Raw genomic sequence first — 13232 nt, forward strand, 5'->3', positions numbered from 1 at the left:
AGCCAAAAGAGAACAATTACTGCTAACAGAATAAACCTATCCCCTTACTTTGGCACCTGGATTAGTAAATACATGAAGGAATCAGCTTGAGACAGTTTTGATACATCTCCATCAAAGGCTTTTAATTTCTTTACCTAGAAAAGAGAAAAAAAACACTAGAAAACAATTTTATCAAAGGTCAAGATTAACTTGACTTTGGAAGGAAACACATCTTCAGAAGCAGTGAATTTAAAAGGAGGCATTAGAGAGTACCCTTAGTAACCAGCTGGATGGCTTCACTGTCCAAGCACCTGTAATTTGCACACACCTCAATCACAAAAAAGTAAGAACAGTAACATCACTCTTCTCCCAGAAACCTAGCTACGGATCCCAGTGGAAAAAATACAATGCCATCGTTCTGATTGGTGATTCTGATCAATGTTTTCTGGTTTCTGATTCATCATTCTGATTCATAATCAATGACTGCTCTCATCACTATGTTTAGGACACTGTTGTTTCAGTTTCTCCACAAGAACTCTTCTTTCTGACTGGTTGATTTGGTATTCTCTAGCTGTTTGTCCAGTAAATAGCTGCTTAAGTGATGATCTGCACAAATGATCCTTGACTCTTCAAAACTGTGATATACACTTGGGCATAGCTTAAAGTGTTCAGCATTTCCAGCACAAGACTGCCTAGATCTTGCAGGCAAAATGCAGCTAAGGTTTAAGTTATGGGTTTTCCAGATACTCGCATCAACCATTTCCTCTAAACCTCTCTTAAGGGGCAAACTTCATGATCTTGAGTTTGTGTTTTCATTCATACGAAATATTTTACAGATAAATGCAACCCTGCATTTAAATTACTTATTTTCAGTACTTTGAGAAAGCTATTTACATGCAAAGAAAATATCACTGCATTAATTTTGTCAGTCTTTCTTCCCAGCTCCACCAAAATCCATGTATTTGCATGATCTGGAAGTCACTGATCTGCCCACATACTTACTATTTGTTTATACAGAAGGACTGGAAAATACATGCACATATGTTTAAGTGTAACTGGAATTTCTTCCACTTCTTCCAACACAGCAACCGTGTCCAAAAGCAGCACTCACTCTCAACTACAGTATTTCTTCATTCAACCAACAAGTTCACACCCAGTACCAGTTGTATGTTTCCACTGATTTACACACCAGCTATCATCCTTCCTTTTTGTAATGCTACACTTAAAGCCCATTTGCAACCACTTCTACAGTCTTCAGTTTTAGAAAGCATATTAAGCTATCTCGGAAAGAGCCACACTACATCAGAGCATCAACAGCTATCAGGTTGCCACGATTTAGCAGGCTATCCACAGGTTTTTAAAAGTATCAGGCTCTAAATTCATTACTTTTTTACTGTGAAAGTAGAAAAATAACTGATTTTGTATTTTTGTAGAAAAATAACTGGAAAACAACAAATGCTATGCTAATCCAGGGATTTAAAATACATTCTGGACTAGCAGAAGAAAAGGATTCTTTTCCTTATAAAGAAATAGACACGTTGAGAGCACATGAAGAGAAACCAACATTAAAAATAAAGTCTACAATAGAAATAAACTTGCTTTTCAAAAACAAACAAGCAAACAAAAGAACCCACCCAAACCAACAACCCACCTTATGACCCAGAAAGAGAATTATGAATCAAAGAGCAATCTTTATTCATGCTATCTAACTCCTTCTCCTAACATGCACACACGCCCTCTTTTAACTCATGACACTCAGACAAAAGCTGCTTCTAAAGGTAAACAGCATACCCATTTTTTTGAGGCCTGAGAAAACTCCTAATTTAGAGTCATTGAAGACGTCTGCCAACAAAAAACAGGAAAGACCAGACTTGACATTTCTGATATTTCTAAAATGTTAAACGAGCAAGGAGCAAACTGAGACCAAGCACTTGTCCATACATCATGAAGAGGGCAGGGGGAGATGTCTACTATCTGTCTTTGCAGGTGCTCTTTAACCTAGCTTCCAAAAAACAGTGGTCTGCACCCTAAACAACAAAAATGGCAAGTTTTCCAACCTCATTTTAGTATGTTGCAAATATCAAAGTTTGCCTGAACAGGAGAGAGGCATTTAGATTTGGGGTGGGGGGAGGAAGAAAAGAAAAAAAAAAGAAAAGCAGCTCACCAAAAAAGCCACCCCAAATTACCAAAATTAAGATCATATAAACCACAGGAAGATGCAATTTTAAGATTTAAATGCACGAAAAAGAACAAGAGATCCTGAGATACTCACAGGAATATTAACTTACTCATGCCACCTGTACTATTCTTAAATACACTTTTGACGCTAAGTAGCAATCGATGTTATCTATATGGAATGTTACTTTTACAGACACTGGATGAAATCCTCTTTCTTCTATACTGTTGTATTAGGAAAAATGACTAGAGTGGTACAAAGGAGTACTAAATGTCAGAATTCATCCAGAGGAGGAACTTTCCTATATACACACAACAGAAGACATTGATGGGGCTGCCTTCTGGTGAGTAGGATGGGGTGTGAATGTCACAATGCAAAAAGCTTTGGGCAGCAGTCAACCCAAAAGACAGTCAGTGTAATCAGCCTTAAAACAAAGATGTGGTCACTGTCACCTGGTTACATTTGTACCAGCCCATATCAGCCATCTTACCCACACTGTCTTTGCCTTAGGCGTCCAAAAGAAGTAGCACCTGACAAGCCTCAAACCCAAGCAAGGTGAAGGATAGTGACCCATTCCACAAATGGAGAAAACAGAACACAAGACAGTTATAAGGTCCTTTTCGTACTGGAATTCAGCAGAGCACTGCCTGGTTCTTCATACATGTCATATGTTTTTGGCACAGGAGACTAAATCCTCTGTTAACTTGGCCTTAGAATACTGAATGGTCTGCGGAACAGCTAATATAAAGTTGGGACAACAATTTATGTTGTGTTCCCTCTTTCTTACAGACTTCATCATTGAAAAATACCAGATATCTCACCATGAAGCAGAAAAAAGTAATTATTTGACTTAATTGACACTACCTATAAATTAAAACTGCTTCTGAACCTCAAAGCTAGAAATTACTGAAACACATTTTGGGTGGCTGCCCCTACGCATTCCAAGGCAGGCTAATCAAAAGCCGGTGGGATTGGCCTCTTCTCTCTGCAGCCAAGCTGTCCAGGTCTTCCCAAAGAGAACTGAGATTCTCTGATGGCTCCTAGAAGTTGGGTCAAATTCAAATACCAAATGCAGCCAGGAACTGCACAGAAACTATGGGGATTGACAACAATGTTCATGATTAATCATGTTAACAGATAGAGTAGACAGGTTTATAATTAGTCTGAGAACAAAAGAGCTAAAAATTGTGCTTTATTTTAAAACCACAAGAAGGCCTTGACCTCCTCTCCTCAAGCACAACAAAACCTTTTCCACAACAGTACACAGCCACATACCAAGATACGGCAGTGTAGTGTGTAGACGCAAGAGAGCATAACTACATCATACGCTTAGTTCTGTATTACTCAAATTGGGCACAGAGCTACTAATTTAATTTTTCATTATATTTGTATATGGAATATGCACTGGCACTGTCCCTGCATGCCCATGCACACTAAATCAGATTTTAGATACAGAAGGTTCTCACATATGTAATTTGCTTCATTTTAAAAACAGTTATGACAGGAAAGATCTTTGGTCTGTGAACAACTGGAGTAGATATGCCTATTACACGTATCTTGCTATTCCTCACAGACAGGAAAGCTACTGCATTCCTGTCACTCCAGTTCTCAGTTATTTTTGAGCTACCAGTAGCACTTCCTTACAACTAGTGGGATTTTACTTTATGGCATCAAATAGGTATGTTGCACTCCTATGCAGGATCTTTGAAGAGTATAAATCCCTATACTACTCATCTTTACATATGCTCGTAACTAAGTATTTCCCTGCGTTCTGGTTAAGTCAAGTATTCCCCATGTTATAAATGAGTAAGTAAAGCCAAGTGCGGTAATCCAGAGGAATAAACATCACAGTGTTTTGGTGTTTGGTTTGGTTTTTCTACTATTTCTACACCACTGCAAACATTCTGGGAGAATTCACACTAAAGAAAAAGTTAAAAAATACCAAAATCCCCAAAGATTTCACAGTGGAATCCAACTACAACAGCACGTGGGAAAGCAGCTAGAACATTAGGCGGGGAGGCACCATGGAGCACATGCCTGGGCAGTGACAAACCTCCATCAGCAGATGATTCGAAGGAAAGGAGAAAAACCTGCAGCTACCAAAGGGGTGAAAGAAGGAACCAGGAGATGAAAGCTGAGACAGATGCTCAGCCACATACAGTGCTGGCTAAGGAAAGGAGGGGGCAGTTAACTACAAAAACATGGTTTGATAAGGGTAGAGGTGACAGACAGAAACAATTCCAGTAAAGCAGCTGACAGATGACTAGGGTTTTAGAACAGAGTATATGAGCAAAGGACAGGCATGAGACATTATAAAGGAAGTTAAAACATTGTGTTGATAACCTGGGCGTGCATGTGTGTGGGTGCGCTGATTAGCAATGTGATATGCTCCATTCTGTACGTATTTAAAGTACAAATTCTAGCTATTCTAGCTCATTAAACACTGGACTCTCGACTTTTACCAGTCCGGGCCTGCTCAAGAGTGCAATGATATACACATAAAAGCAAAATAAAGCTTCTCTGCTTTGGTCAGGATGTCAGTAAATGGAAGCTGTCAGCCATTTAACAGGGTATCATTAAGAAACAGCTAGGAATCTTTTTAGAAGTGCTATAGCAGAGAAGGTCACTGCTTCATTAAAGACAAAGGCTCCCTGGAAAAAAAACATGAGCTGCAGAAGGGATGAAGCAGAGGAGATTCCAAAGAGGCTTTTCTTCCTCTTACAAAACTGCCAACCACAGTAAGGCACAAAGAGCAGGGCTTCCAGCAAGGCTTACACTAAACCAGTGATCATATCTTACTTATTAATGCTGGAGAATTTTTATACCTTTCCTTGGTCTGTTTTCTTTAACCACTGTATCACGGCTGGGCTGGTGCCACACCCACAGCCCTGAACAAAACATCCAGTGGAACCCTGCAGCAAGCTCCAGGTTTACCAGCCTCAGGAACTTGTCAAGTTTCTCCAATGAAACATTTAAAAATACTCAGACATTTTCAGTTGACAAAAGACTTCGCAGCAGTGCCAGCATTTCAATAATGGTCTTATTCACATCAGCAAAAACATCCAAAGAGCCAGTATTTGCCAGTTATACACAAAAATCCCAACAGCTTTAACAGCTGCTGGGGTTTTTCACAGCTAGAAAATTACTAGCAATGAGACCTATTCCTGCATATAAAGTGGCCACATTACAATACTGCAAAAAGGTAGTTTTAAAGACAACGGATGTTACATCTATTTGTTAGCCTGGGACTTAGCCTCTGCTGTCAAAAAGCTGTTCCATCTCAAAGATGCTGGAACATCCATCAGAAGCCTGAAATAATATAGGCTGAAATTATGTAAAATATGTCACATACGTCAAACTGGTGACCGGGGCACGTTCAGGTAACGTGACTATGTGTCACACTTCTTGATAAGATAACACTGGAGTATAAAGCCAGTGTTTATTCACACTAGACAAACTGAATCGGTTGCCAGTAAAGAAAGAAGAAACATGATGGCCCAAGTTGCCCTTTCTAAAGCTTCGACCAGGAATGGTATTCCTCTCTTCCCATCCTTTAACTTTCACAGCCTAAGGATTTGTGGTACTGTATAAAAGAGAAAGTAGATGGTATCTCCAAACACTGGGGTGGAGCCCATGCCTGGCAGGGGGTACTTGGCTCTCATTCCAACCTGCAAGACAACTATGCCATTGGGAAATGTGACTGTAAATACCCAAGCTGCTGAAAAGAAGTGCATACAAAGAGACACTGCAGAAGCCCACCCATGGTTACACCAAGCGTTCACCCTGGTAACTGAATAACAACTAACCTTTTTAGCATCTGACTGCTCAAGTCTCTGCTCAGAGTAATTCTCAACCCCTACAAAAACAAAGCAGGTCTTCAGGAAAACAGGATGTATCTAAAAGTAATCCCATGAAACCCTTGCTTAGGACAGGTACAATGTTCTGCAGGGATAGGCCAATGCGATGACACTTTGCCAGAGACAACCACCACACTGGAGAGACATTAGAGACTACTAAACAGAATAGGGACCAGCAGAACAAATAACACCACTTCATCTGACATCTCTAGTGATTTTGGATTATTTGACTGTGGAGAGGGACTGTATAGTTCTGGTGGCTTCCCCGTAGCAAATGGTGAATTGCTATTCCAGGAGACAGGTATTCAGACTAGGAGGCAGACAATAAACTAACAAAAACGAAGGGAGAACAATGAACATACATGTGGGCCAAAAAAATACTGGGAAAGTTGAACAACAAAAGTTCTGAAGCTCCTAAAGAGAATGAACATTTTACCTGACTAAGCTAAAATCTTAGGAGCCATGGCAGTAAATGGGTTATTGGACCCACTTATTCTTTGAAGCATGGAGGACATGAAGGCACTGACATGTTTATCCATACCTGCTGAAGCATCAGTACCTAACACTCAGCATTTTCTCCCTGTCCTGCCCCTCCACCCCAGCTCTTGAGGAGAATGCTCCCAAGAAGTTAAACAATTACGGGGAGAATAACAAAGAGAAAGGGGGTCTTCTCCCTTTCCTGACAGTGAGCAATGAGATCTCTGGAGCACAGAACTAATTAAATACATATAAATACCTGCACACTAGGAACAAGCCTCTTTCCAGCCTTCTCTTGGGCACACCCAACAAATCTAACATCTAATGCCCCTTAATTTCTAATGCTCCTCTGCACCATAAGATTTCTTCTATTAATTTCTCAAGTACCTTCTTAAAAAACACTTCTTAAGTGCTCTGGCCCCACTTGAGGAGGGACGCTGTTGTCAAATCATCTAATGGGAAATAAATATACCTTTTCACTCCTAGCAGAAACTACTGGATATCTAAAGCATCTAGCCAAGTATTGCAGATAAAATTCTGACAGAATTCAGCAACTTCCCATTCTGGCTGAATTCCGTTTCTATCACATACAAGTACACTATTGGAAAGATTTTCTACTTGTTGTAAAATATCAACCAAGATCTAAACCAGAAAGAAGAAAAGAAATAAAAATACCTTTCTTCTAGTCTAATCTGCTGAATTTACACAAAGCTAACTAGGAGCCACTTCCTTTTACTGTTCTCCTCTGTATGACTCTTTCAGAGGAAGGAGATAAATTCTGTTCAAATAGATGAATATGTACTGAAAGCCAAATAAAGACGTAAGGGGGAATAGCTTTGAGCTCCCAGAACTGTCACCTTTTTTTTTTTTAGATTAATTACATTTCAGGTTGTTGATATTCCCTAACCTCAAAAAGTGTATTAATCAAATATAATAACACAACACTGCTTTTACAAGATTCCCTGCAAAAGCAGCCTGATTTAGGATTATATATTTGGCAGCAACATGATACATGTTTTGCTGTTGACTGGATGTGAGGTTTGCAGCTGCACAGAGGAAACAGTGCTTTGACAGTATGACCTTGAAGTGCTAAAGCGTGTGTGTTGAGGTTGATCTGTACATGGACATTAACTAGCAGTTCCCCAGGTTTCCACCATCACTTTGATGTGAAGCACTCAAGCAATTCTAATGCTAATTTTGTCAAGTTTGTGGTATACATTTCTCTCAAGTACATACAAATGGGTCAGTGCAAGTATGTGAGCAGACAAGGAACTTTGCATCATTAAGCAGGGCTCCCAGGTCAGTCAGTGAAGCTTCACATCTTTAATCATGCGAATGGACTTGAAGGTTGGAGCTGGAAGGGGAGAAAGCAGCACTTGTATGCTGGTCATATGGTGACTATGGAGACTTTGCAGAAGGTACTGCTGGTAGTTCTGTGCCTCCTAACACACCTTGTTTGGAACACTAAGCCATGTTAGCAAATCCTATGGGTGCTGCACAGTGGAGCAATCTTTCCTCCCTGTTGGAACCCAACAACCCAGGCGCAGGAGTGGGCAGATCCCAGATCAACAAGTAGACAGCAAGCCAGAAGGGAGAAGAGACAGTAGCATAGGACTACCAGTACTCAATATGCAGGCACTGGAATGGGAAAACATGAGGCAGGTGCCAAGAAATGAAACTTAATTTGCATTAGGATATGCTTTGATTCTGAGTTCTCTGACAACACCACCAGCCCACCCCAGCAGTTATCTGCACACAGGAGGGTTCCAGCTCTTATTAAAATGTTTATGGGACAAAAAGTACATTGTAAGGAACATCAGAGAAACAAGAATACCTTTATCACTACTTTCATTAAGAAGCACCTTACAAGTAAGTGAAACTACTTGATTGTGACCTCAATACCACATACCAAATGAAGATGAAACCCTTGCACTCAGTGGTTTCCTACCCCTAGCCTCAGTAAGGCTTTGGGAATCCCAGACAGTAGAACTCTACAAAACACAAGTTCCATGTAAAACCATTGTTTACCTCTTCTGCTTCTGGTAATAATTTAAGAAATTCATGCAGCAGTTCAGAACCATAGGGCTCACTTCTTCCATGATAAATATCTTCAATGATGGATTCAGCAGACCTTGAAAAAACAATTGAGCATACACATTTCTAATACTTGCAGAGTGAACAGTTAAAAAGAACCAAAAACCCATGCCAAAACTACTCAAAGGAACTGTAATGAGGTTATGTATCATTGTCCACAGCAGGACTGTTCTAATACCACTTTCAGTGATGCCTTTACTGACGGGCAACATTATCAGTGAATAAAGATAACACTGAAACTGCTAGCTCTTAAAAAGGAATTCCCCACCTCACCCCTTTCTATTAATTCTTTATAAAAAAAAAAGGAAGCCAGTGAAAAGCAGCTCTCACACAGTATTACATGAGATATAAAGATTCCCCTGAACTATACCTGAAAACTCACTTCAACTGGTCCATAGTAGCAAACTCTAAATGTTTGGTGCTAAGTCATAATGGCACTCAAAACTGAACATCTTAGAAAACAAATTATGACAACTTACTTATGACAAACCTGTACAGAACTATAAACTCCACAAGGAATAGAGCACAATATACAATACATTTCATGAGAACTACATCTATAATGAGAACATGAGAATTACTACTATAATTTTATACATCCATAGCTTGCACTAGCTGCATAGAAAAAACAAATCTTACTTTTTGAACTGTTTGAGAAATATCCCAATGTTCATACTTCTTTTTGCATCCAAAATGGAAACCTGGGAGAGAAAACAAGAGATTAATGTACCAGTACCTAAGAAAATAGCAGGTATCATTTCTTAAATTGTTACAGATAATTGTTTGCAGCTGCCACCAAATCACAGGCCAAATGAATACACAGAGTCACTTCTTATCAACAATCATATATTACAGAACTATTTTTTTACCAGGGAAATACACAGCACGCCCACAAAAGCCTTTTCCAAGTGAAGAACAAAAACCATAGCAACATTTACAGAAGGAAGGAATCAAGATAAGTTTTATTTCATTACAAAGTAAAAACATTCTTCTTGCTTATTTCATAATGCTGCATCTGCAAGATGTTGCTTGTCAAGTAATACACTATTGCATTTGAAGGCCACATGGGTAGTGAGCACCACACTTCAAGCCCCGCTTATTTCAGAGGGTTTGTAACAAATGTGGATGGGTGTTCTAAGCAGAGGTCAGTATGCACTACTGACTTCATACATGCAAACTAACAGCCACGCTGATCCACAGGAAGGTAAGTTGATCTTGAATCGAAACCTGAGACAGATAATGCTCAAATCCACTTGCTTGCAAACAGAAACCCATAATAGTAATAGTCTCCACACACATTACATGTTAAAGCTGATTTGCTGTACCACCTTAAGTGTACAATTCTGGAGGTTAAGAGACAAAAAAACCCTCCGCAACATTAATTTTTTTTCCTCTAATTAATTTTGGAAAAAATTAATACTTTTTACACTAGCTTTTGTTCCTTTAACAGCACACAAGCTCAAACCTGAGACGTTTGCCCTCTTTCAGGGAATCGCATCCTAAAGGTTACAATTTTACCACAGCTATTTTGGTGATAACAGCTACGAAAGTCATGAGATTTACAAGGACAAGAGAACTGCTTCACATTAACAATGCTACCCGACTGCTACAATAAAACAACTTGGTACACACAGATGTTCAAGACTGCTGTTGGACTCATTATGTTTGAGGTTTTGGCAGCTGGAAAGGTGTCTTGACCTCTGTGACAGTACACAAATTAGAAATACATATATAAACGCAATGTTAGCACTGTCACAGAATTGACTTAGTCTGTAGTTAGCAGTAGTGACAGTGATTAATGCGCCATCCCCAACATGCACCCAGGAGACAGCCTCCTCAGCTACTGAAAAGAGTGAACCAAATTCAGGAGTTTTCTGAAATTTTGGAATTTCCTCTCTTCTGAAACCAGTAAAGACTGGCAAACACAGGATATATCTATCAGCATACTGGTTGTAATTAGATGACTGCGAGCCTGAAGCCCTTCAGTTTTAGCATATGCCAAGATAAGAGGACAGATTGTGGTTTATTCTTCTGTTATCTCAGGAGTCGAGAGGCCCCCAACAGATCATTAAGGAAAAGCCCCTTAACATAGGACAGGTTCAACCCTCTCTCCTCCTGCAGTATCTAATCTTTTTCAAAAGCTTTACTGCAGGGACCTCTCACTGACCTCTCAAACTGCAGCTTCAGTCTCCAATTGCTCTGGTCACTCCTAACTCTCTGATTTCCCCACTGTAAGCTTTGCCATCTCGAGTTGGCTTTTGGTTTGTTGTTTTTTTTTTAAAGCATATTCAACCTTCTGTACATACTATTTTCAGGTACAGCAACTGTGACAATAAGACTGATCATCAGTTGGGTAAGCTTGGCTTCCATGGCACAACTCAGATTTACAGTACAACCTCAGACAAAAGTGGAGAATTTTTCTAACATCTTCCCTTGCAGAAAAACAACAGATGGCTACAGATCCAGCTGCAGCTGCCTTATCAGTACAACATAAAAATGTCATAGCTGTTCTTAAGTACAAGGACCTTACACACACTTTTTGCTCTGTATATGATTGTACTCTATTTTTCCCTCTGATTTCTTGTTCAAGCACACAATCAAAACACATGTCTCAGTTTTTGGTCACTCTCTGCTTGGTGTCCACTTCAAGATTATCAGAAGTGTTTGAAAAAGCTGTCATTACTCAATCACCTTCAAGGTGTTTCCAGGTAGGAGCATGAGGAGGAAAAAAGGGGAACCTGGCAGATACTCCATAACTACAACTCCATGCACAAAAATACAGTATATTCCATCTCACATGCAGTTGCATATTAGATTCATAATCTTGGCCTTAACATCTGTTTGTAATGTCTACTCTTCCTCCCCCACCAAGCTTTCATTTGATTTTGTCCTTGCAGAAAGCTGTCTGCATGACTTCCTAACAAGCTGTTGCTTTTTACTCTTTAAACATTACCCCAGCTTCTTATAAATTCTGCTCAGCTTGCTCCTGTGTTCTATTTAGGCACATTTTCAGCACTGGTGCCCCCACAGCATGTTCCAGATCTCTGTTTGCCACCTAAGGAGATCTTTAAAGTGCTGCCCACCAATAATACCCTTGGACTTCTTGACTTGAAAAGTTACACTGGACTGTAATTAAAGATTGAGAACAGACTTTCCTAGTCCCACTGAATGTGCTTCTCATCACCACAGTATTCAACTCAGCCTATTTCTGAAATCTGCAGCAGACACAGATCATGCGGGGTAGTAACGGCATCAGTTGCACCAGTGTTAACCCACCACTGAAATATTCACTGCTGTAGATGTATCAAGGGACAGGGAAATTCAGCAAGAGTACCATGGTGAAGTTGTTATGATGGTAAAAGGAAAGCACTCCTGAACTCTGACACAAACTTGCAATCGACATGAAAGATCAAGGAGTGTTTTGGGAGACACATAAAGCCTCACATCAATATTGACTTTGTGGTGACTGCAGAAATGCAATAGAAGTTTCTTGCCCTGAGACTGTCAATGAGGAACAAGAACACGACAAAGTGGACGATAGCTTTGTGAAAGCAAAACATTATGTGTATTCTTTGGGTAAGAACAATGGAGTTTCACATGGTGGGATAGAGTTTAAAAATTACAGCAAGCATAGAACAGCCTGGTGGCACAGGCTCAGGGCTGGAGGTTAGGAAGGATATAAACACCTTCCTGCTTCAGCATCCATTTCACTTACAACACATCCTTGTTGCAGACTTTAACACTTTGGCCTCTATTCTCAGAGCCACACACACTGCCTGGAGTGGCTGAGGAAAGGTGAACTTCCACAGCATGGCAGCATGAACACAGCAGCTTACTACAGGGCCGTTCTGCTCCATGTCATCCTCTGTTGTCACATTCATAGCCTGCTCTTTCCCTTAGGCAGGCACTGGTACTCATCTCATTGGTTTTTTGCTGTGTTAGTCCTTCGCTGGATTAAGAGGTTGAATAAGCTCTCAAGAAGATGGAATGAGCATCAGAGCCAGCACAGGGAAAATAAGAGAGAGGGAATGGCTATGAGACGGCTGAATAGGCATCCTATTCGCCCCTTCCATCTTCCTCTCTCTCTCTGTCACTAGCTCCTTGCACAGTGCTCTGGAATTTGCTGCACCCTTTCCCAAGCCATCAAAACTCACTGAAACACCGGAAAACTACACCAGTAGAAAACAAACAAAACACCCCAACAGCATTCTGCTGAGCTACTTGAATCTGTTTACAGAGGGTCCAGTGTCTGCCAGAGCCAGCGCTCAGACTGGGGGGAGGTGAGGGACAGGAGCAAAGGGGCAGTTCAAACGAGAAAGCAAGAAAGACCAGCTCCCTTGGCTGGCAACAAGCTGTTGCGCTCACTCTGCTGGCAGGCCAGGTGTAACCTGGGTGAGCGCATGTTGTGCTATACTGTAACACCACTAAAGGATGGGGAAAGTAAATTGGTGCATAAACTTAACTCGATACCCCTTATTTTTCAGAGGCTCAACTTAGATGAAACCATAGGGCAAACTGAGCCTTCAGTCAAGGAAACATGTTAATTAATCTCCTAAGGGTTTGGCGAGGAGTTGTTTACAAAAAAGGAAAGCATTTGCTGTAGGAGCTTGACTCACATCTCCAAAGGGACTTCTGTTATAATGATGATG

General features: G+C 40.4%; 1 protein-coding gene across 3 annotated transcripts in view; it reads right to left on the reverse strand.

Annotated features, from left to right (window-relative positions):
- The window catches only part of FHDC1 (FH2 domain containing 1), a 36540-nt gene that overhangs the window by 15449 nt on the left and 7859 nt on the right, over positions 1-13232 (reverse strand). For all 3 annotated transcript variants that reach the window (XM_062637514.1, XM_062637515.1, XM_062637513.1), the window contains exons 3-5: positions 9223-9284; positions 8518-8620; positions 49-134 (exon numbers count right to left, since the gene is read on the reverse strand). In XM_062637514.1, coding sequence (XP_062493498.1) covers positions 49-134; positions 8518-8620; positions 9223-9284 — 251 coding nt within the window. The remainder of the gene's footprint in view (positions 1-48; positions 135-8517; positions 8621-9222; positions 9285-13232) is intronic.

Source organism: Pezoporus occidentalis, unplaced genomic scaffold (assembly GCF_034315485.1).
Source record: "Pezoporus occidentalis ecotype Australia unplaced genomic scaffold, CSIRO_AGI_Poc_V1 ctg53, whole genome shotgun sequence".
NCBI lineage: Eukaryota > Metazoa > Chordata > Aves > Psittaciformes > Psittacidae > Pezoporus > Pezoporus occidentalis.